Source organism: Lygodium microphyllum, chromosome 1, assembly GCF_053477565.2.
Source record: "Lygodium microphyllum isolate KBCC chromosome 1, Lygodium_microphyllum_v1.1.10, whole genome shotgun sequence".
Classification (NCBI taxonomy): domain Eukaryota; kingdom Viridiplantae; phylum Streptophyta; class Polypodiopsida; order Schizaeales; family Lygodiaceae; genus Lygodium; species Lygodium microphyllum.
This window is the reverse complement of record NC_141135.1, coordinates 34,084,495-34,109,389: the sequence shown is the minus strand read 5'-3', so window position 1 is coordinate 34,109,389 and position 24,895 is coordinate 34,084,495. Positions and strand designations below refer to the sequence as shown.

The following is a 24,895-nucleotide window of genomic DNA, read 5'->3' as shown; positions in this document are numbered from 1 at the left end:
AAACCCTCAATGATCCCCAATCACTGGATATCATATGATTTATGCCACAAGTTCACAGATGCTTGATGGGAAAAGCAGAGAGGCACAATGCCTAGCCATATCTGCAGGCAAAAGCTTGTTGAAAGACAATTATGGAAAAGCCTTTGATTTCCATGGTTGCTCATAGTGGTTCTATTGATCTGCATAATTGTTAAATATGTGAAAGAATATAACTATTCTAGAAAGCATCTGGATTCCAATAACTAAAATTGATGTTTGGAGGGCTTGCCTTAGGGGATTTTCATATTAAGCCGACAATCCCACAATGTTTCATTTCATGGTAAATAAAGCTTGGAATTTCCAGGTACATTATAAATGTGCGGCCTTAGTTTCATGGACCCTTTAATATTTTTAGGCATTTGATATAATTTTACTTTCAATAACCCTTTTCTCCTTTTCTTCCACAAATGCAGTCCTGTAATCCCCAGAAACAACTCAAACATAATTACTCTTCCTCAATTTAGTCATCTAATAACAAAACAATACAACCCACAAATTCCAGGAGCAAGAATTGACAGTAATGTTGTACCCGCCGTATCAACTGAAAATGTGTGTTACTAGCCCTTAGAAGATTGCGCCACTTGTCCTACAAATGCAAATGCCAATGGTGAGAAGTGAGTTGGCATGAGAGAGAGAGAGAGAGAGAGAGAGAGAGAGAGAGAGAGAGAGAGAGAGAGAGACCTTTAGGTCCATTGATGTGCGGTGAGCACTACTAGAAAATGCAAACTTTTTAATTTCTGCCCATTTTCCAACTCCACAACGAGATACACCCTCCACCAGCTTCATCACCTCATGGAGTGTCCAAGGATGTTGATGCTTCCTTTTCGTTCCATCCTTCACAGCTGGAATGGCCTCTATACTACTCTCAGAAGAGCTTGAATTGGGCAAGGCAGTAGGGTGATTGGAACTATTTGAGAGAGGAAGCGCTGTCAATTCTGATGCACCTCTTGAAACAAGCAAAGTTGCTTTCTAGTAGACATCATCAAACCAGAAGTTAAAACTGATATATCTCTCTCTCTCTCTCTCTCTCTCTCTCTCTCTCTCTCTCTCTGTGCGTGCGTGCATGTGAGAAGAAGCTTAAATTAAATGAAAGTATTTACATCAGGCCTTCTGGCCAGCCATGAAAATCCCAGCAATCACAACTCTCTCTCTCTCACCGCCACAGTCCACATAGAAACAAGGAGTACTGATTGATCAGGCTGTTCAGCTTAGCCAGTCCAGATGTCCTAGGCCTCGACACAGACACTGACGACACCCTCATAGGCGGATACAAGGGATTATTGCTCAGGCTAGAGCTAGGCCCTCCATACTCACATGAGATTGTACCATCTGGAGCTCATTGTTACTAGATAAAGCTCTATGTTCTACACATAGGCATAGTTAGTTTCCTTTCTTATTTTGCTTTGTGCTACATATTTTGCCCAGACAGTTGTACCATCATACACATGATTGTAACTCATGGTCTCATAGGTCATGTTGGCCTTTTGTAGACGTTAATATATAATTTCATTTCATTTCATCTCTCTCTCTCTCTCTCTCTCTCTCTCTCTCTCACATCATCTGAATTCATACTTCAAGTGGCAAACCCAATAGGAGGCACCATAAAGACTTTCATCTGTGTACAGCCGTTTTTAAAGCAAAAGAAATTAACAAAGCAGGATCATCTTTGAAACTGTCCATTGGAAGATCCACAGCGTTAAAGTGGGTACTGCCACCATATTATCTAGCAGTGTGAAGCAAATGGCTGACTATGATCACATTGCAAGCAGCTGCATGTGCACTTCACCAGTGACTCGTAAAATATCAGAATTCCACTTACTGTTCCCATTATATTTCCCAGCTAGCATGAAACAAGATCAGATTAGAGACTTCAACTGTTGGCCTCAAGCTGACTCCCAAGAGCTTTATTTTCCACAGGTCTATGTGGAGGTAGTAACGTCCCAAAAACTTGCTGAGCTAGACCAGAAGCCTGCTTGGCAGATTGCCATGACAGTTGCATGTCTCCAAATCAGTTTGTCCTTTTTGCTGAAATCCCTGGGTCTCAGGCTGCAGACACAATATCCCTCTCCTTACCATTCTCTTCTTCATATGGGGTTGCACAGTCCCACATTCCCTTGCAAACATTCAGAGGGATTAGTTCACCTCAATCCAAGGGTGGGAAAGATTCGAGATCACTGAGTGGATACCAATCGCCTTGCTAGGAATTGCTCCCAAGATTCTAACCAATTCATTCACTTGGGGAGGGGAAGGCTGCTGAAATCCCTGGGTCTCAGGCTGTAGATACAATATCACTCTCCATAGTGGTTACCTCCATATTGGTTTGAAAACCAAAGTTGTGGTCTTTCATGTCCAGGCGGGTCGTGAGAGAAAGAGAATGAGAACAAAGGTAGCCAAGTGGGGTGAATGCATACCTAGGAATCAATAGGGAAGCCGTTTCTCCATGAGACAAGCATCACACGATAGGCTCACATGAGGGTATGTTGAACTTGTACACATGCAGTGACAACACCACCAGACCCTTGCCTTCCATAGCTTGTTTCATTGATATGCATTGCTGCTCTGGATGGCCATGCTGCTGCCCTGCACCAAAATGCAGCAGGTTCCAGCATCTCTGCTGTCCTGCAACTGCTCTACACTGCCACACTGCTTCTCCAGACAGCCATGTTGCTATTGTTGGAGATCATCATGCAGCCTTCTGCCTGCCCTCCAAAATGCAGTTTTGCTGCTTCTCGACTGCTTATTCCAGCTAAACACAGATCTCCACCATCATTGCCAATGTTGGGTCCTTCAAGTGCTGGCTGGCTGCTCTTCCATTTGAACATGACACACTCATTCTCTTGATCTCTGTCTGGAGATATGCTAGGATTTGCAAAAGAAAACAATGTGAGACCATGACTGAAACATAGAGAACTCAAAAACACAAATGCAAAACACAAAAACACAAACAAAGAAGAAAAAGAACTATGAAGCGGAAGAATAAATGCTGTAAATGAATGAAAGGATGTACAAGATGCTCAAAGGCAAAGCTGTACAACAGCTGGTAGCTCTCATGGGAGCACGTTGAGGGCGTAGTCGGAGAGTGATGTCCACTAGAGACAAACACCGAGTGCTGTAACCACTACTCGAAGCTGAGATGATGCTGAAAGTGGAAGAGCAGCAGGCTGGAAACCAAAACACAGCAGTTTTGGGGCTGGGAGTAGTAAATGCAGCAATGTAAGTGCTTGAAGATGATGGCAGCTGGTCACCAGCAACAAGGTTGGAGCTGGGTAATAGCTGTAGAAGGAAGATTTGATGCAAGGCAGCCCTCACATACTGCTCTAATGAACATACATGCCAGTATGGGTGCTAGTATGTTGCAAGCATGTGAGAAATGTTCTACCATTGGTCCACTAGCCTATCCTCATCCTATGTCCTCCCATTTTGTAATCTATAAATCGCATCCCTAACCATTTTCCAGGTGAAAAAGTGTGAAAGTGCGCAACGAAAGGAGGACACGAGTATAGAGAGAAAAGAGAAGAGAGACAAGAAGAAGAAGAAGAAGGAAGAAATCTGCACTGACTCAAGATGAATGCTGAATACAACAATGTGGACTAATTAGTCCTTGCATGCAGCCCAAGGCGTGAGTGAGGGCACTAGATCAAGCTGAGAATAATGTTGGCAGCAGCAGTACTGGAGACGAAGGAGTATGCCAGAGACGGAGTGTGCAAATCAGCAACCTGCAAAGGAATGTATCTACCCAGCCAGCCCAACAGCTACAAATAGCTGAAAATGTGCAAAATTGGCCAACCAGCATCTGGGGACCAAAAATAGTCTGACCTGCCAATAAAATACTACCGACTGCAGTAAATGCAGTCTGACTGCACAGGTTGCTTGCAAAAATGATGACATGGCAGTATGGATGCTGACGTGACAGTCCGATGATGATGTGGCAGTTGTAGTGTGACTGAGGGCAGCAGAATGATTGGAAAAACACAAAGCAAATGCACACTAAGCTGTCAGAGCTCCATGCCATTAGACTTTGACATGAGCTCACAACCAGGAGATGACAAATTGACAACCCTAAAATAGGCAAGCTAACACCCCCTCTCAGATCTTGGGAGTGTCTAAAGACCCAACACTCTCATGTGATGAAGCATGGAAGCCTTGGGTAAAGGCTTCATGAAGAGATCTGCTGCATTGTCCTCCGTGGAATAGTAAACCACCGATGACTCAGAATCCATGATCAGCTCTCGAATATAATCGTATTAAACCAATGTGTTTCGTGTGGGTATGAAACACGAGGTTCTTAGCCAGAGCTAGGGCACTCTAGCTGTCCATGCATAGTTGAGTGGGTCCTGTGTGGGAAAAGCCAATCTCCACCAACATACGACGGCCATATTGCCTCCGTAGTAGTCAATCAAAGGGTGTGGTAATAGACTCTGTCTCTATAGAAGAAAGCACCACTATAGGTTGCTCCTTATTGCTCCACAAGATAGCTCCCGATCCAAGGGAGAAAGTAAAACCTATGGTAGATTGTCTCGAATTCATAGCACTTGCCCAATCCGAGTCACTCCATCTAGAAAGAGTGGCCCCCTCTCCATACATTATCCCGTAGGATCGAGTCCCCTATAGGTAACATAGAATGTGCAAAGTGGCTCTCCAATGAGCATGAATAGGAGCCTTCATGAAAAAATCGTAAAGCCACCACAAAAGATATGTCTCGTCGAGTGTGAATTAGCCAGATCAAAGAGCCAACAAGGCACTTGTAACGGGTAGCATCTGGGAGGGGATCACTTATTGCCAATAGCTTGGACTTGGGGTCCATGGGGCAAAAAATAGGCTGACGCTTGGCCATACCAAACTCCAAAAGTAACTCCAAGATGTACCTATGCTGGAAAATAAAGATGCCCTGTGCCAGTTGATAGATCTCCAAACCAAGGAAGAAGTGAAGGATCCCAAGATCTGTCATGTCAAACTCTTGTCGCAATGTTTCCTGAGTTTGATCAACCTCCCGTGAGTCACTCCTTGTGATAGTAAGGCCATCAACATACAAGACGACCAACACACACCTGTCACCCTAAACCTTTTAATAAAGGTTGGGGTCATGACCCGAATGATGGAAGCCACTTTGTAAGAACAAGTGATCAATCCTTTAGTACCAAGCTCGAGGAGCTTGCTTTAGGCCATAGAGGGCCTTCTGCAACCTATAAATATGGTCTTTCTTTTCTAGCACAAGAAAACTAGGAGGTTGTGAGACATAAATCTCCTACAAGACACCATTCAGAAAGGCCGACTAATAAACCAGTCAATGGTGATGAGAGGCTACAGCCAAGATATCTCGAAATAGTGGACATTTGAGCTATAGGTGTAAAGGTCTCAAAGTAATTCAAATCTGCCCACTAAGAGAATCCCTTGGCAACAAGCAGAGCCTTATGCTTGTCCAAGGTCCCATTTGCAAGATACTTGGTCTTATAGAACCACTTTACACCAATCACCTTTCACTTCTTTGGACAAGGAACCAACTCTCCAGTCTAGTTCTGCTCGATAGAATCGAGCTTAGTTTGCATAGCATTGTGCCAAACCTCCTGTGTAAGAGCCTCATCAACTGTAGTAGAATCATGGTCCTAAAGAATTTGTGACATGAGGGCATAGTTCATGTAGAGTGAATTATCCCGTTGGGCCTAAATCAAGGCTGATCTACAAGGCCCAAAAGGTGACTCAGGGACTCAGTAATCCCTAAATCCAACATGAGCTGCTGATACCATACCGAGGGATGGTGATAGACTCTGTTGCGAAGGAGATCGAGAAGCCTCCACTACTTGTAAAGCACCTGTTTGTGGTAGGAACTCCCCCTCACTAAGGAAAGGCAAATCCACCTCATTCGAAGGCTCCCTCTCAAACGGCTCAATCCCCCCCAGAAGAAACCCGAGGAGATGGAAAAGGGGTAGAAACACTTGAGGATGAGGTAGAAAAGGAAGGAGCTGTCAAGGGTTGAAGGCCATAGCCTCATTGAAGATCACATCCTTACTCACCTTGAGCTTTCGAGTTTGCGGGTCATAGAGCCAATAGCCCTTCATGGTTGTGCTATAGCCCATGAAGATAAGCTTCTTCAACTTGGGATTGAGTTTCCTCCCTCTTTTCTTCTTGTCCACATGGACATATGCCTCGCACCTAAAGATGCGAAAGTGGGATACAGAAGGCTTTTTCCCAAAGAAAGCTTGATAGGGAGTCATATCCTACAATGCTGAAGTCGGAGACCTTTTGTGGGTATGTATTGCTGTAGCCACTATCTCATCCCAAAGGGAATGGGGGAGACTCCTATGCTCCAACATCGATCGAGCCATTTCCAGCACGGTTTGATTGGTGCGCTCCACCACACTAGTCTCTCTAATGGTGTGTTTGGATGGGAGAAAATAGGTTAGAACAAAACTCGCCATTGTGGTTTGCTCATATACCACGAACTTTGAAAGAGGTCTATGCCTCTGAAAACCCCTTCTACTCACAAAAGTAGGAGTACGCCTCACTCTTGTACTCCAAGAAGTAGGGCCATACATAATGACTAAAGTCAATAATCAGCATGAGATACTTGGGCTTCCCAATGAAGATCATGCCCATAGGTCTGCAAAGCATAGTTACCTGGAACGGGGAATAGCAACAGGAATAGGACCCTCTGGAATGGGAGGAACGTCCAAGGTTAAGGAACGGGAACGAGGGGAATGACACATGTCTTAAGTGTCCCAAATATGCTCTGCATGATCCAAATTGCCCCAAATCGTCCCAATAGCCCCCCAATGCTACAAATTGCCCAAATTGCCTTAAATGCCCCAATATTGTCCCAAATTGCTCTCAACGCCCCAAACATGCCACAAATTCCCAAATGCCCCGAATGTCCCTCTAACTATCTCAATACCCCTCAATGCTCCAAATTGACCCAAATGTCCCAAAAATTGACTTGATTATCCCCATAGCTCCAAATTGCCCTGAATTGCCCCAAATGCCCCAATTATCCCAAATTCCCTTGAAATTAGACAATATAAATGGATGATTACCTTGGAATTGAGGATAGGCTGAAATTTAATTGTGATTTGCAAGAGTTAATAATGCATCAAATTTGAACTTTGCATGGACTTGTGATTGGCTTGTGGCTTGTCTCGACACTTTGAATCTTCAACCCGAGAGAGAGAGAGAGAGAGATTGCTAATACTGTATGGGGATTGCGGAAATCTCAGTCATGGTGGAAGACAATTGTGATGGAGAGTTGGTTGAACAAGACACCTTTCAAATGCAAGGTCTTTCTTTGGAGGGTGATGATTGGTGGTCTTCCGCTTGCTTCAGCCCTCTCCAAGCGTCGAATCTCTAACGGCCATTGTTTCTTTTGCACCACTACTGTGGAATCGGCCCGTCATCGATTTATTTCGTGTCCTCTCGCGAAGAATATCTGGTCGCTCTTGTCAGCGGTCTGGCGCACAGTGGTAGGCTTCTCGCTAAGCCCTTTTGATTGGGTTTTTGCTCGACCAAAATACCCCACGCCGGCACAGCCACATATGAAGATCTTGTTTCGTTTTCTTAGATACTGGGGATGCTGGCACAATTGGACCACTCAGAATGCCTTTCTTTTTGATTCGGCCTTTAATGTCCCGGCACATATTGTGAGGCTTAAAGGTCTCTTGCATTGGCAGATAGATCTCCTTCGGCACTCTAGCTTACTCCCTCGGGAGGACTTACTTCCCTGGCATATGGCAATTTCCTCTGCGTCTTTGCCATGACTTTTGTAACTCTTTTGTAGTTTAGTACTGGGGTCTTTTACACATGATGGCTTAGTGTCATCGTGTATCTTGTAATCAAGTAAACTTGTACATTTTTTCGTAATTAATACAATTACCTTTTATGAAAGAAAAAAGAGAGAGAGAGATCAGTGTGTGCACATTAGGTAATGGAGATGGGTGAACATGTGGTAGGAGTGTGACACAAGCAAAAATAAAAAACTAGAAAAAATGTCAATTTTTGGTCAGTATACCTGGAACGGCTGTTCCAAACAAGGAATGGACTCGGGAACATTCCTTGGCCGTTTCACCTCTTCGGGCGGTTTGAAACACGTTAGGCCGTTCCTATAGGCTGAAACGGCCGTTCCTTGTTTCTATGCTGTAAAGGTTGGTGTGAATCAACTCAAGCATTGTGGAAGCCCTCCGAGTAGCAACCTATGGATGAGCTTGCCTATGTTGCTTGCCCCTCGAGGAGTTGGGGTACAAATTATGAATGGAAGGAAAATCTAGAAGTCCTTCCACCATCTTCTTTCGAGAAGCCCATCAAATAGCATCAAGGTTTAAATGCCCATAAGGAGCCTGCCAAAGTAGCCCAAGCTCATGGGAAGACCGTGCAGCAAGGGCTGTAAGTGTGTAAAGTCCACCCTACTATGTACTTGTCCAAAGAGCAGCTCTTGTAGATGCATCCTCTATGGTGACTGCATCTTGGGTGAAGATGACTCACGTACCTAGCTGTGTAAGACCATAAACAGACAAGAGGTTTAAAGCCCAAATCTAGTACATATAGGACATTGGCCGAAGAAGTATGCCAATTAGATAAGAGGGGAATGGTTCCCACGCTCCTCGCACAGGGACGAAAGAGTTGTCACCAATGGTGATAGATACCCCTTTGGATCTCATGTCTTGAAGCCAATCTTGGCAGTAAGTCATATGGAAAGAGGATCCACTATCCATGAGCCAAGGCTTCTCCTTTAAGAGGAACAAGCAAGTGATGTATCCTTCACCTTGAATAAGTGTACGAAGACAAACTCCATGATATAGGGTGTAGCCTTCGAATCTTCACACTCCTCCTTGGACTTTAAATGGGGGTACTTCTGCCGACAATGTAAAAGTCACTTTGTCTATCTCCAATGTATGCATTGAAATCTCCCACTAATAATATGTCCCCGATGCAAGTATATCAAAGGGAGATCCATCTCATGTAGCATAGGTTGAGTTTGCAAGAGAAAAGTAGCATGTTGTGATGAATATATCCCATAGTCTTCCTACATGTATTCTAATCCATAAGTAACATGCATCATCATCTCTCTTCATTACCTGCACCATCCCTTTGAGGTCTTCTCGATTAGGTTGGCTATACCTCCATAACCCCCAGTGCTTACTAGTTTTTTAGTAATTGGACAAAATTCACTTTCCCATATGTATCCATGCAGGTCTAGCAATCGGCTACCTTTACATTGGTGTGTTTCTATGTACATGGCTATGTCTATGTTTCAGAAGCCATCTTCAAAGTAACTAGCGTCTAAGTGTAGGGCTCCATTACAATTCCATACTAACATCCTAAGTGCCTCAAAGCCTTGGACTTATAGTCCTCTTTCCCTACTCTCCAATCACTAACTATATATACATCTAAAGCCCCAACTTTGCCGCCAAGTGTCTTAGTATCTTCATGTGGGCTGCTCTTCTCCTCCTATCCTACTACCCATACATGTAGTACCCTAGCTCGTTTCCTAGCCTCTTCTTCCAAAGGAGCATTCATAACCTCAGTCATGTCTTAATCCATTACCTCAGTCTTTTGATGTATATACATCTAGAACTAGGGACATCAGCGTCAAGTAAAGGGTGAACTGGAGTGTCTTGCTATTGGCGAGTGCTGAATTGAGAGAGAGAGAGAGAGAGAGAGAGAGAGAGAGAGAGAGAGAGAGAGAGATAGTGTGTGTGTGTGTGGAGAGAGAGAGAGAGAGAGAGAGAGAGAGAGAGAGAGAGAGAGAGAGAGAGAGAGAGAGAGAGAGAGAGAGAGAGAGAGAGAGAGAGAGAGAGATGATGGCGGGTCGAAAGGCGATGGCGGGGAGCGAGCGATCAGCCCGTCTCTGCAGCTGTTGATGCTGCGCCTATCGTTTCGGCGCCTGTCGCGACTCGCATGTGCGTTGCACATCCTGTCGTCGTTCGTCCCTGACCTGCCCACGCTTGTTCGAACCAGGCCGCCCTGGTTCGCGCCGTTTTTGCTCGCCTTCGTCCGCCCTAGTTCCTGCCGTTTTTGCCCGCCTTCGTCTGCCCTTTGTCCGCCCCACTTCACGCCTGGTCGCGCCTGCCTGCGCCCGTTCGCCCAAGCTCACCCTGGTCCGCGCCCTGACTGACCACTGCCTGACGTTGATCAACCCGTCTGCGGGACCCCGCGCGCACGACTGAGCCGAGTTCCCTGCCAGCCGCCGCCTGCAAAACCCTACCTGTCGCCACCCCGCGTTTGCCTCAAGCGCGTCGTCGCCCCTGTTCGCCAGGCGTTCGAGTTCGTCACCACCATCGCGGCCTGCGTCTCTGCCTCTTTCGACTAGCCATGCCTGCGCCCTGTGCGGCGGGCGTCATCCCTGGTGCCGTCGTCAGGCAGTTCAGCTCCTGGAGCCGGCGGGAGCAGTCGCCCTGCCCCTGGAGCTCGCATCTTCTGTTCCGGCCGCCCTGTCAACGCCCAGCTGCCCTCTTGCTGTTGCCCTATTCAGGATAGCATCCTCCTAACGCCCTGTTCCCGGACGCTGCCGACGGACCCCTAACCGACATCCCAGCCTGTCCCGTCCTGCTGTGGAGACCGCCCGGCCTGTGTTTCGCCTGTCTGCCCCTGCACGGAGACAGGTAAACCTCGGTTTTCATTAGCTCTCCTTGCTGAGTGCACCCCTGGACAGCGCCTCGGTACAGGAAAAAGGGAAAGCGAGAGAGACGGCAAAACAGAGGGTCAGTCCTCATTCGAGAGCAAATCATCATCTACGATGGCTGGTTTGGATCTGGACTTCATAGATCAAACAGTGGCAGCACTGGGCCCGGATTCTGATACGGAGGAACCCGAGGATATGGTTCCATGCAATGAAGAGATGCCCCTTGGTCCTGACATCCAGCCTGCGGGGAAACGTACCAAGCATGCTTCGGAAGAGATAGGCGTTTCTCAGGATTGGTCCTATGCCCAGGTTGCTTCGGATTCGGTGGACTCTCAGGAAGTGGACTGGGAACACTTGCTGGAATTTGCAAACACTTTGCTGGGCGATTATGTTCAACATAATCAGGAAGCCTTTTCCGACTCTGCACCTGACGATGTGCTGGATGCCACCGTGGACCCAAAAACGGTCCTACGCTCCTTTTCGGTATTCTATGATCGCGCTGTGATACTTTTCTTCACTGGTCGAATCCCGTTGCTTTCCCGTATTCGCCAGTGGTTGCAACATCTGCTGCAAGGGGACTGTGTTGAAGAGATTTTTATTGGCTCTCGGGGTTTTTTTGAGGTCCTGTTGAAATCAGAGACGCACCGTGCTGCTCTCCTGTTGAAACTGCCTTTGTTTTTTGAACGCCGATTGGTTCATGTGGTTCCATGGCGTCCAATGGCAGATTTTCAGCGTCTGCTGCAACGTGAATGCCCGGTTTGGGTCGAGGTGGAAAACTGTCCGGCTGTTTATTGGCCGCTATTGAAGGATGCTATGGCCGCTGTGGGCACTGTTCTGGTCCCTCCCAGTCTCCGGGCTGTGAATCACAACCGCTTGTGTATGCTATGGGACACTGCAAGAAAAAGGCCTGCCTGGTTACGCCTCAATTGCCCTGGCATGCACCCGTTACACTTTCGATTGAAATGGGGCAATTTTGCAGGGCATTGCTTCTCCTGTGGACAATTGGGGCACTTTATGGCGGAGTGCCCGGAACAGCAACACACTTCCCATAATGGCCATGCTGTGCCGCCCATGGAGGAGATAGTGTGTGATGCTCCATCACTGGATGCTACTCATCAGCCCCAAGCTTTGGCCAAAGGTAAACAACAGGTTGCGGGTCTGGATTCTAGCACCAATAATTGGGTGGAAGTAGGTGCAAAAAAAGGCAACAGGGTTGTTGCGGCCATGCAGAACAATGTGCCTACTACATCTCAAGATTCCATGCGTACATACATGCGAAGGAAGGAAATGCAGTCGGCTGAGCGCTCGGCTCCTGCTATGGTTTCCTCTGGCCCCCGGTATCAGTCCGCCAGGAAAATGTCTTCGGATCGTTCTAAGGGTCCCTCTGCGAAGCTCGCATTTGATACCAGAGGTAATGTCATTACCCCGTGGGACCGTCGTTATCCCCGGTCCATCCCAAAGCCAGCAGATATGCCGTCTACTTCCAAATCTGGTCCGCAGAACTCTTTTGCAGTGTTGGCAGATTTCTTGGACGAGGGAGTCCTAGACATGCTCGCTGACAAAGTCCAATCGAGGCAAGCAGTGCCTCGCACCTGATTTTGCTTGGAGTATACATGAAAATCGCCACGTGGAATGTGCGTGGAATTTGTTCTCGCCACAAGCAACATGCTATGTGGACTGTGTTGCATGAGAATCAGTGGGATGTCCTGTGCGCTGTTGAGCACAAGAGTCACGATGAAGCCGGAAAAGTGGTAGATTGCCAGGGCTTTAGACTGTTTTATGCTGGGTCACAGGCCATGCATTATTCGGGTGTGCTCATGATTGTCCATGACAAATATCAGCCTGTTCTGATTAAAAATGATGTTCATGGCCGTTTTTTGGTGATTGAAATTATATTCGAAGGCGAAATCTTATGGCTACTTGGCCTCTATGCTCCGAATGATTCCATATCTCGTCGGGCGCTTTGGCAAACTTTGCAGGCCTCCTTGGCGCTTGGTAGACGGGGCTTCTTCATGGGGGATTTCAATATGTGTGTGGATTCCTCCCAGTCCACATCGGAGCATTCGGTGATGGATACGCCGGAAAGTCGTATATGGCAGGCGTTGGCTCTTGACGTCCTCAAGCAAGATCTCTGGTCCTGGTTACACCCGTCCTCTACAGGGTTTACTTTCCACTCTGCCCAGTATGCCACAACATGGTCGAGATTGGATCGTATATATATCATGCAGAATGATGATTTTCTTCCTGAGCTGCTCGAAATAAAAGTATTGCAGCAATATGCCCTGTCGGACCATTTCCCTCTGCAACTTGAGCTGCTTGCACAACCCATTGCCCCGTTCAAGCAATTTCTAGAGAGACTCCCTTTGCGTTTCAATTCGTCTTACCTGAAGCATACCCTCTTTCAAGGCTATATGCAGCAATTGATCGACAGATTTCTCTTCGACTTCTCTTCTCAAGGCACTGCGTCATTTGACTGATTGCTCGCTAATGTGCAGCGGGTTGCGCGGCAGTATGGGATCCACCATGCCTCTCTTTGTCGGCAGCGTCGCAAGGCAGCTGAGGACATGCTGGCTTTGGTTCGTTCTTTGCTGGGGGACACTCCGGATGATGCCTTTCTGCTCGCACTGGCCATGCGACTGGCGGATCTTATTAAAGAATTCCAATTGAAATCATGTCAGCAGGCCAAACTGCAACATCTGACAGAGACGTTGCAAGATAATGCATGTCAAACCCATAAGTTCTTTCGAGCTCTTCACGCCTCTCCTGCTAGAGAAAATATGACCAGACTTGAGGATGCAGAAGGTCACCTTATCATGGATCCGCAGACTATTGTGCAGATGTGCAGGAATTATTTCCGTGACCTTCTCGGCACCACTTCTCCACCCTCAGATCAAATCACTCAGGCCCGTTCGGATTTTTATGACCTGGTCCGCAATCAGATACCGCAGCACATGCAAGCTATTATGGAGTCGGATATTGGCGAGGCAGAGATTATGGACGTCTTGTTACATTTGCCCAAGGATAAAAGCCCGGGTTGGGATGGTCTCACCAATGAGTTTTTCGAAGCTTTTGCTACCCAACTCGCGAAACCATTGCAGGCCTTGTTTCAGCAGGTGTGGCAAACCGGGATCATGCCTTCCTCATGGAAAGAAGGCCTTATTAAACTGCTTCCAAAAGTTCCTTCGCCATCTACGTTGACACAGTGGCGCCCCATTTCTTTGATGGGTTCAATGTACAAAATCTTTTCCAAAATAATGGCGAATCGGCTTTATAAGCATCTCCCGGCCATTGTGCATCCTCTACAGTATGGTTTCATTAAGGGCCGAAATATTCTGCACAATGTATTGAATGCTCAACTAGCTATTGATTATGCAAGGCATTCTAACCAGGAGGTAGTACTGATTCAATTGGACCTGGAAAAGGCTTTCGACTATCTGGACTGGTCTTTCGTCGCTGAACTTATGTCGGCTATGGGCTTTGGTCCCCGGATGTCTCGTCTAATCTACACTGTTAGCGCTGCGGCATCTTCGCGAGTCATGCTGAACGGAGGTGTTACTGAGCCATTTGTACTTGCCCGCTCCGTCAGACAAGGATGCCCTTTGAGCCCGCTATTCTTTGCCCTCGCGACACATCCAGTTCTTTCCATGTTTTCCCATATGGTAGCCTCTTCTCAGTTGGCCGGTCTGTCGCTTCCTTCAGGCCAGCACTTCATTAGCCAATCCCTGGCGGATGATACTTTTATGATTTTGCGGGCGGACAAGGACAACCTCAAGTGCGCATTGGATGTTTGGGGCATCTTTGGGCAAGCCTCCGGCCTTCGCATCAATGCACTCAAATCAGCCATTCTCAGCTGCACGGAGTCGGATTTGCAGTCCTTAGACTGGCAGGGTCTGGTTGTTTCTCGTGGCTCCATTGTCAGGCACCTTGGGTATCCTTTGGGTGTCGGTGTTCCACCAAAGCAGCTTCTGCAGTGGATTTCTCAGAAAATGGTGGCCAAGTTTATGTATTGGAAATCTCAAGCCTGGCCCTTCCATATTCGTCTCAAAGTGGCCCAGACAATTATGCTGCCAATGCTGACATATTTTTTGCTATTATTGCCCTGGACTACTACCACTCTCAATGCTCTTACTCAGTCTATTCGCTTCATGCTATGGAAGAAGGATTCATTGCATGCAGGTATCTCCTGGATTTCGTGGTCGCATGCCTGCACCCCTAAACGCATGGGTGGCGGAGCTATTTTAGATGCCCAAATTCACATGCAGGCACTCCGTTGGTCTCTCTTCCGCGCCATGTGTTCGGATCATCATCCATGGGTCGATATAGCCCGTTATCTCCTTGAGAGCCATGGGCTTCTACATGGCAATACCCAAATCCGGACTTCTTGGTGGCATGTTCTTAATGCTAATTCGAGGTTCTCCAGTTCCTCTTCGTCGCTGCTCAATCATTTGGTATTTTCCTGGAAACGGGTCCTTCTAAAGGCTCAGTGGCATCCAGCGGAGGATCGCTTGACTACGAATTCTTTTCAATTGGAATTATTGGCAGTCTCGCGTTTACTTGCATGGGAAGGCAAAAATGAGCTTAGACCACAATTCAACCGGATGGCTCGTTTGGGCTTGTCTTCGGTCGCGGATGCCACCCTTGCTAGTCGCAATGTGCTTATCTCATTTCGTACAGCCAGGAGGCTTTACAGGATTCCGCGGGGATATAGGCCTTTATGGGAACAGCTTTTGCGGATGCTCCAGAGCAGACAACCCTTTCCTGCCCTTGCTTCAGATCATCCCTGGCAGGATTGGGACCTACAAGGCCGGCTGCCTTTAAGCAAAGCTTCTGCTAATCAAGTTTATCATATTCTGATCAAAGATCAACAATGGTTACTTACCAAAGCCAATGCTTTATGGGGCCTACGAAAATCCCGGTCCTGGTGGAGGGCAACTGTGATGGAAGGCTCGTTGAACAAGACCCCCTTCAAATGTAAAGTATTTCTTTGGAGAGTGATGATTGGTGGTCTTCCGCTTGCGTCGGCTCTTTCCAAGCGACGAATTTCCAATGGCAACTGTTTCTTTTGCACCATTGCGGTGGAATCAGCCCGCCACAGATTTATTTCTTGCCCTGTCGCAAAAAAAATCTGGTTCTTTTTGTCGGCTGTTTGGCAAGGAGCGGTTGGAGTCACGCTGCGCCCCTTTGATTGGGTTTTCGGGCAGCCCAAATACCCCACTCCTGCACAGCCACATATGAAGCTCATGTATCATTTTCTTCGATATTGGGGCTGTTGGCATAACTGGATAATTAGGAATGCTTTTCTTTTTGACTCCGCCTATAATGTTCAGCGACATATTGCGAGGCTTAAGGGCCTTTTGTATTGGCAGTTAGATCTTCTCCGGCATTCTGATTTGCTCTCTAGGGAGGACTTCCGTCCCTGGCTTATGGCTATTTCATCTGCCCCCTTGCCATAACTTTGTAACATGTAGCACTTACCCCCTCTTTACATGATGGCCTGGATTGGCGTCATGTATCTTGTAATCAAGTTATCTTGTACCTTTTTTCGTAATTAATACAATTACCTTTTACGAAAAAAAAAGAGAGAGAGAGAGAGGGCCCCTGACGTCGCCCCGTCCTGTGACCTGAGACTCGCGCCCCCTGCCGTCGCCCTAACCTGCGCCCTCTATCGCCAGGCCCCGTGGACGCCCGCCATCTGCCCGCCACTTCCGCCACTGGTCGCTGGTTCTGCGCCAGCGAGCAGCGCCCTCCGCATCTGCCCCTCACCGTCTGCCTTGTGCCTGACCCCGTGACGCCTGCCCCGTCCACGATTGACCGGTGCAGAGCATTCCGTCCGTGGTTGACTGCTCTGCGTCAACGAGCAGGGCTGCTGCAGCCGCGTTGACGCCTCACCGGTGTCTGACCCGTTACCCCGGGTGGTTCCCTAATTTTGCAGGTCTGCGGGACTTGCACACAGAGAGAGAGAGAGAGAGAGAGAGAGAGAGAGAGAGAGAGAGAGCGAGCGAGAAGACAGCAGTATGGCTGGCCTGGATATGGATTTTCTCGACCGGACGGTGGCAGCCCTTGGCCCTCATTCCGATGTAGAGGAGCCGGAGGATATGGTGCCATGCACAGAGGAGCTGCCTTCGGGTTCTGAACTGCCGCCTGCCGGCAAACGCTCCAACCATACTTCTGATGAGCCAATGGGTCCTCAGGAACGTTCCTATGCGCAAGTGGCCTCTGATCCAGTGGATTCGCAAGAAATTGACTGGGAGCATTTGCTGGACTTTGCCAATACTCTGCTTGGCGACTATGTCCAACATAATCATGAATCTTTTTCTGATGCGGGAATGGATGATGTGCTGGAAGCCACGGTGGACCCCAAATCAGTCTTGTGATCCTTCTCGGTGTTTTATGATCGTGCAGTTATACTTTTCTTCACTGGCAGGATCCCAGTGCTGTCGCATATTCGCCAGTGGATGCACCATTTATTGCAAGGGGAGTGTGTTGAGGAGATCTTCCTTGGACCTCGCAGCTTTTATGAGGTGCTCTTGAAATCGGAAATGCATCGAGCTGAGCTCCTGTCCAAGTTGCCACTATTCTTTGATCGCCGCTTGGTCCATGTTGTACCATGGCGCCCCATGGCCGACTTCCAGCGTCTGCTTCAACGAGAATGCTCAGTGTGGGTGGAAGTGGAAAATTGTCCGGCGGTCTATTGGCCAATGTTAAAGGATGCGATGGCGGTTGTGGGAACAGTGCTGGTTCCCCCAAGCCTCAGGGCAATGAACCGCAACCGTTTATGCATGTTATGGGACACGGCCAGGAAAAGGCCCGCGTGGCTTCGCCTCAATTGTTCAGGCATGCATCCTTTGCATTTTCGCTTGAAATGGGGCAACTTTGCGGGACACTGCTTTTCATGTGGTAAATTGGGGCATTTCATGGCTGAATGCCCTGAAAGGCAACTGTCTTCGGAGGATGCGCAGGTTGTGCTGCCCAAGGATGACATGGTGCTTGATGCCTCGCCCCAGGAAGCCCTTCAGTCACCTCATGTCATGGATAAAGGCAAACAACAGGTCCTGGGTTTGGATTCCCGTCGCATTGACTGGATTGAGGCACGTCCCAAAAAAGGTAAAAAGTTGGATGCAGGCCTAGCGGATCCTAGGCCTACTGCTTCCCAGGATTCCGTGCGTACGTATACGCGCAGAAAAGAAATGGTCACTTCACAGCAGGCTGCGCGTACTACGGCCCCGTTTGCCCCCCGTAATCAGTTTCCAAGGAAAGTCTATACCGACGGCCCCAAAGGCCCCCCTGCTAAGCTGGAGTTTGATACCAAAGGTAATGTGATTACACCCTGGGATCGGCGTTATCCCCGCCCCACTCCCAAGGTAGTGGATTTCCCTTCTACCTCTAAAGCAGGTCGCCAGAATTCGTTTGCAGTATTGGCTGATTTTCTGGATGAGGGCGTCCTGGATGCTCTTGCGGAAAAGGTGAAATCGAGGCAACAGGCGCCTCGTTCTTGACTTCCTTTTTTGAAGATATATGAAGATAGCCACGTTAAATGTGCGAGGCATTTGCTCTCGCCATAAGCAACATGCCATGTGGACCGTCTTGCATGAGAACCAGTGGGATGTATTGTGTGCAGTTGAGTACAAAAGTCACGGTGAAGCAGGAAAAGTTGTGGATTGTCATGGATTCCGTCTGTTTTATGCAGGCACCCATGCTACGCACTATTCGGGCGTGCTGATGATTGTTCATGAGAAATACCAGCCTGTCCTTGTTAAAAATGATGTGTAGGGCCGCTTTCTGGTAATCGAAGTCTTATTTGAAGGAGAGATTTTATGGTTATTGGGCCTCTATGCTCCGAATGATCCCGCATCCCGACGGGATCTTTGGTCCACTTTGCAGGCCTCCATGTCACTTGGCCGAAAGGGGTTTTTGATGGGAGATTTCAATATGTGTGTTCACTCTTCTCAGTCCACTTCAGGGCATTCGGTAATGGATGCGCCGGAAAGCCGGGTGTGGAATTCCTTTGCTTTGCACGTACTTAAGCAAGGTCTTTGGTCGTGGCTTCACCCTTCTTTTTTAGGGTTTACTTTTCATTCCGCACAATATGCAACTACTTGGTCGCAGCTGGACAGAATGTATATCATGCAGGGGGATGATTTTCTTCCCGAGATGCTGGAAATGAAGGTCTTGCAGCAGTATGCGTTGTCGGATCATTTTCCCCTCCAGCTTGAGATGCGGGCACAACCTATTGCACCTTTTATGCAGTTGCTGGATAGGCTCCCTTTACGTTTCAACTCCTCCTATTTGAAGCATTCAATTTTTCAGGGCTATATGCAGCAATTGATTGAGAGGTTCTTATTGGACTTCGCCTTTGAGGGCTTGCCTTCATTTGCACGGTTGCTCTCTAATGTACAGCGGGTTGCTCGGTAGTATGGGATCCATCATGCCTCGCTTGGTCGCCGACGTCGATCTGCAGCAGAGGACTTATTGGCTTTGGTCCGTTCCTTGCTCCTGGATTCCCCAGATGATGATTTTCTGCTGTCATTGGAGAGGCGTTTGGCCCATCTTCTTCAAGTGTTTCAGTTGAAATCTTATCAGCAGGCCAAGCTGCATAACTTGACTGACACATTGCAAGATAGTGCCTGCCAGTCTCATAAGTTCTTTCGCGCCTTGCATGCGTCTCCGGCTCGCGACAATATGACCAGACTCCAGGATTCGGAAGGTCGCATGGTCACTGATCCGCAGACCATTGTCAATATGTGCAGAAATTATTTTATGGAACTTCTTGGTTCTTCTCCCTTGCCTTCTAGCCAGGTTACGCATGCCCGCTCGGTCTTCTATCATCTGGTCCGCCAGCAGGTTCCATTTGATATGCAAGCCACTTTGGAGGCGGATATTTGCGAGGAGGAGGTTATGGATGTTTTGTTGCACCTGCCTAAGGATAAAAGTCCTGGCTGGGATGGTCTCACTAATGAATTCTTTCAGAACTCGGCCACGCAGTTGGTGAAGCCATTGGTGGTCATGTTTCAGCAGGTTTGGGAAACAGGGGTCATGCCCTCCTCATGGAAAGAAGGCCTTATCAAACTGATTCCAAAGGTCCCTTCGCCGTCAAAGCTGCAACACTGGAGACCAATCTCTTTGATGGGCTCCATGTATAAAATCTACTCCAAAGTGCTGGCGAATCGGCTTCACAAGCACCTTCCCGCTATTGTGCATCCTCTCCAATATGGTTTCATTAAGGGCCGCAACATTCTGCATAATATCTTAAATGTGCAAATGGCTATTGACTATGCGCGGCACTCCGGTCAGGAAGTGGTATTGATTCAATTGGACTTGGAAAAGGCGTTTGATTATGTGGACTGGTCTTTCATTGCAGATCTCATGTCTGCTATGGGCTTTGGTACCCGGATGTCCCGATTGATCTACACCATTAGTGCTGCGGCTTCCTCCAGAGTTATGCTCAATGGTGGGGTTACAGAGCCATTTGTCCTTGCACGCTCGGTCAGACAGGGTTGTCCTTTGAGTCCTCTCTTCTTTGCCCTGGCGACTCACCCAATCCTTTCAATGTTATCCTCCATGGCAGATTCTGCTCAGTTTGGCAGGGTTGTCTCTTCCTTTGGGCCAGCACTTCATTAGCCAATCTTTGGCTGATGACACCTTTATGATTTTGCAGGCGGATAGGGACAACATTCGCAAGGCATTAGATGTTTGGACGCTTTTTGGTCAGGCCTCTGGGCTTCGCATCAATGCCTTTAAGTCAGCCATTCTCAGAGCACGGAGCCTGATTTACAGTCATTAGGCTGGCAAGGCCAAGTGGTTTCCCGTGGCTCCATTGTCAGGCATCTTGGATACCCATTGGGGGTGGATGTACGGCCAAAGGACCTGCTGGAGTGGATTTCACAAAAACTGGCGGCGAAGTTTATGTATTGGAAGTCGCAAGCGTGGCCATTCCATGTCCGCCTCAAAGTGGCTCAGACAATTATGCTCCCAATGCTAACGTATTTCCTGCCATTGTTGCCATGGACGCCTACTACTTTGAAGGCTCTCACTCATCCTATCCGTTTCATGCTATGGAAGAAGGATTCACTGCAGGCAGGCATTTCGTGGATTTCATGGTCACATACATGTACCCCTAAGCGCATAGGTGGTGGAGCTATTTTGGATGCAGAAACTCATATGCTAGCTCTCCGTTGGTCCCTTTTTCGTGCCATGTGTGTGGATCATCACCCGTGGACCATCATAGCCCGTTATTTTCTTGAGAACAGCGGGCTCTGCCATGGTAACACCCGGCTTCGGGCCTCCTGGTGGCATGTCCTTAATGCTGACTCTCGTTTTTCCAGTCCCTCTTCCTCTTTGTTACTGCACTTGGTCGGCTCTTGGAAAGTGGTGCTCCAAAAGGCTCGTTGGCACCCGGTAGGGGACCGCTTGCAGACTACCTCCTTTCAGCTGGAATTGTTGGCAGTATCGAGACTACTTTCATGGGAAGATAAACATCAGCTCAGACTGAGATTTAACCGCATGGCCCGTTTAGGTGTGACGTCGGTTGCGGATGTTACCCTTGCCACTCGCAATGTCCTTGTATCGTTTCGGACTGCTAGGCGACTTTTCAAGATCCCGCGCAGATACCGTGATTTATGGGGAAAGCTTTCGTCGGAGCTTCAGGGTAGGCAACCCTTTCCTGCCGTGGCTGTGGATCGCCCTTGGCAGGACTGGGACCTTACAGGCCGATTGAGTCTGGAAAAGGCCTCTACTAATCAGGTGTATCATCTTCTCATTCACGATCACCAATGGCTGGGTGAGAAAGCTAATACTGTTTGGGGACTGTGGAAATCGCTGTCATGGTGGCAGACAACGCTGATGGAGGGCTGGCTGAATAAGGCACCTTTCAAATGCAAGGTCTTTCTTTGGCGGGTAATGATTGGTAGTCTTCCTCTTGCCTCGGCCCTTGCCAAGCGTCACATCTCGAATGGCAATTGTTTCTTCTGTACCACAACGGCGGAATCGGCTCGACATCGTTTTCTTTCTTGCCCGCTCGCCAAGAATATCAAGTCACTCTTGTCGCACATTTGGCGCGCTGTGGTGGGGTCCTCACTAACTCCTTTCGACTGGGTTTTTGTGCGCCCGAAGTATCCCACACCGCCACAGTTGCATATGAAGATCTTATTTCACTTTTTCAGATACTGGGGATGCTGGCACATTTGGACCACGCGCAATGCTTTTCTCTTTGATTCGGCCTCTAATGTACCGCGCCATATTGCCAGGCTTAAAGGGATCTTGCATTGGCAGCTGGATCTCATCCGACACTCCGACTTGCTCCCTCGGGAGGATTTGCATCCTTGGCATATGGCAATTGCCTCTAGGTCGTTGCCATGATTGGTGTAACCTTTTTTAGTGCATTACTACGGGGATTTCCCACACGTTGGCCTAGGGCCCTCGTGTCTCTTGTAATCAGAAAGAGAGAGAGAGAGAGAGAGAGAGAGAGAGAGAGAGAGAGAGAGAGAGAGAGAGAGAACTTCTTCACCTGATGGCTTAGTGTCATCAAGTATCTTGTATTTTTTTCGTAATTAATACAATTACCTTTTACGAAAAAAAGAGAGAGAGAGAAGCGATGGCTGATCGTGGAGACGCGCGCTTGCCGCCTGACTGAGTCGTCTGGCCCTGCCGTCGTTGGGGTCCTGTGCCCGTCGCGTGCCCTTGCCTGGGCCTGCGCCGCAGGGCCCTCTGCCCATCGCGTGTCATTGACTGGCCCGGCGATGTCCCTGGCGTCGCCCCTCGCTGCCTGCATCTCGTGCGCGTCCCTGCTGTCGCGTGGACGTGCACATGTCCTGTCGACACGGTCCTTTCTTTCTGCGAACGTTGACCGCTGTGCTAGCCTGCCGCCCTACCGATCGTCTTCGTCCTGCCCAACTTAGGCCCCGCACAATTGACCGCCCTGATTTGACCGTTTTTTGCCACCAAGGGGAATCGGCCTGTCACACCTAGGTTGCCACACAGCGAGCGTGAGCCAACAAGGGAACGAGGCCTCCTGTTCCCTGCCTGTGGATGTGCCCTCTCTGCCCAGAGGGCGTCTGTTTCTGCTCGCGTGCTCCCTAAGCCCCTTCGTCAGTCCAGTGCAGGGTCTGTTCTGCCTGAGAGAGAGAGAGAGAGAGGCCTGCGCGGTTTCTGCCTCCCGTGATCTCTTGGCTCGGCCTCTGACCGGCATATGTAGTGATACAACATGGCTGGTCTGGATCTGGCTTTTATAGACCAAACGGTAGCAGCTCTTGGTCTGGATTCTGATACAAAGGAACCAGAGGATATGGTTCCGTGCACAGAGGAGATGCCCCTGGGTCCTGACTTCCAGCCTGTGGGCAAACGCACCAAGCATACTTCGGAAGAGACAATGGATCATTAGGATCGTTCCTATGCTCACGTTGCTTCTAATTCTGTGGACTCTCAGGATGTTGACTGGGAGCATTTGCTGGAGTTTGCCAACACTCTGCTTGGCGATTGTGTCCAACATAATCAGGAAGTCTTTTCTGACTCTGCACTGAAGATGTTCTGGAAGCCACTGTGGACCCGAAAAATGTTTTGCGCTCATTTTCAGTGTTTTATGAACGTGCTGTGATACTCTTCTTCACTGGTAGGATCCTAGTGCTTTCCCGTATTCGCCAGTGGCTGCACAGTCTGCTACAAGGGGAGTGTGTTGAAGAGATTTTTGTTGGGCCCCGAGGCTTTTTTGAGGTGCTGTTGAAATCTGAGACACACCGTGCTGCTCTCCTGTCTAAATTGCCATTGTTCTTTGATCGCCGTTTGGTCCATGTTGTGCCATGGAGCCCAATGGCAGATTTTCAACGCCTGCTTTAACGTGAATGCCCTATGTGGGTTGAAGTGGAAAATTGTCCGGCTGTCTATTGGCCACTGTTAAAGGATGCCATGGCCGCTGTGGGCACTGTTCTGGTCCCCCCGAGCCTAAGGGCCATGAATCGTAACTGTTTGTGTATGTTATGGGACACTGCTAGGAAAAGGCCTACTTGGTTACGTCTTAATTGCTTTGGCATGCATCCTTTAGACTTTCATTTGAAATGGGGCAAATTTGCAGGACATTGGTTTTTGTATGGAAAATTGGGGCATTTTATGGCTGAATGCTCAAAGAAGCAACAAACTTCAGATGCTGAGCATGTTGCGCTGCCCATGGAAGATATGGCGTGTGATGCTTCGTCGCAAGATGCCACCCAGCCACCTAAAGTTTTGGATAAAGGTAAACAACAGGTTTCGGGTTTGGATTCCTGTGGCAATGACTGGGTAGATGTACGCGCAAAAAAAGGCAACAGGCTTGTTGCTGGCATGGCAGATACTGTGCCTACTGCCTCACAAGATTCCATGCGCACTTATATGCGCAGGAAAGAAATGTTGTCTTCAGAGCACACTGCTCCTGCTATGGTTTCCTCTGCTCCCCGTCATCAGCCCACTAGGAGAGCGTATACGGATGGTCCAAAGGGTCCACCTGCTAAGCTGGCTTTTGATACTAGAGGTAACGTGATTACCCCATGGGATCGTAGTTATCCCCATTCCATCCCCAAGACAGCGGATATGCCGTCTACCTCCAAATCTCGTCGTCAGAACTCTTTTACTGTGTTAGCTGATTTTTTGGATGAGGGAGTCTTGGACATTCTAGCAGAAAAGGTCAAATCGAGGCAAGCTATGCCTCGTATCTGATTTTCTTTTGAATACACATGAAGATAGCCACGTGGAATGTGCGAGGAATTTGTTCTCGCCATAAGCAACATACCATGTGGATTGTATTGCATGAGAATCAGTGGGATGTCTTGTGTGTTGTTGAGCACAAGAGTCATGGTGAAGAAGGAAAAGTTGTGGATTGCCATGGCTTTCGTTTGTTCTATGCAGGGACACATGCCATGCATTATTCTGGTGTGCTCATAATTGTACATGAAAAATATCAGCCTCTTCTTATTAAAAATGATGTACATGGCTGCTTTGTGGTGATTGAAGTTTTATTTGAAGGAGAGATCTTATGGTTACTTGGCCTCTATGCTCCGAATGATCCTTTATCTCGCCGGGATCTTTGGCATACTTTGCAGACCTCCTTGTCACTTGGCAGACGGGGTTTTTTGATGGGGGATTTTAATATGTGTGTTGATTCTTCACAGTCCACATCAGAGCATTCGGTAATGGACGCTCAGGAAAGTCGTGTGTGGCATGAGTTGGCTCTCGCCGTTCTTAGGCAAGATCTCTGGTCTTGGCTACACTCTTCTTCTACAAGGTTTA

General features: G+C 48.3%; 1 protein-coding gene across 8 annotated transcripts in view; it reads right to left on the bottom strand.

The window, feature by feature from the left end:
* The window catches only part of LOC148040983 (uncharacterized), a 173,265-nt gene that overhangs the window by 13,944 nt on the left and 134,426 nt on the right, over nt 1-24,895 (bottom strand). For 7 of the 8 annotated variants that reach the window (XM_087675302.1, XM_087675316.1, XM_087675297.1 and 4 more), the window contains 2 exons: nt 721-1,008; nt 569-625 (listed from right to left, as the gene is read on the bottom strand). The exons of the other annotated variant lie outside the window; for it this stretch is intronic. In XM_087675302.1, coding sequence (XP_087531428.1) covers nt 569-625; nt 721-1,008 — 345 coding nt within the window. The remainder of the gene's footprint in view (nt 1-568; nt 626-720; nt 1,009-24,895) is intronic. 8 annotated transcript variants of the gene reach the window in all.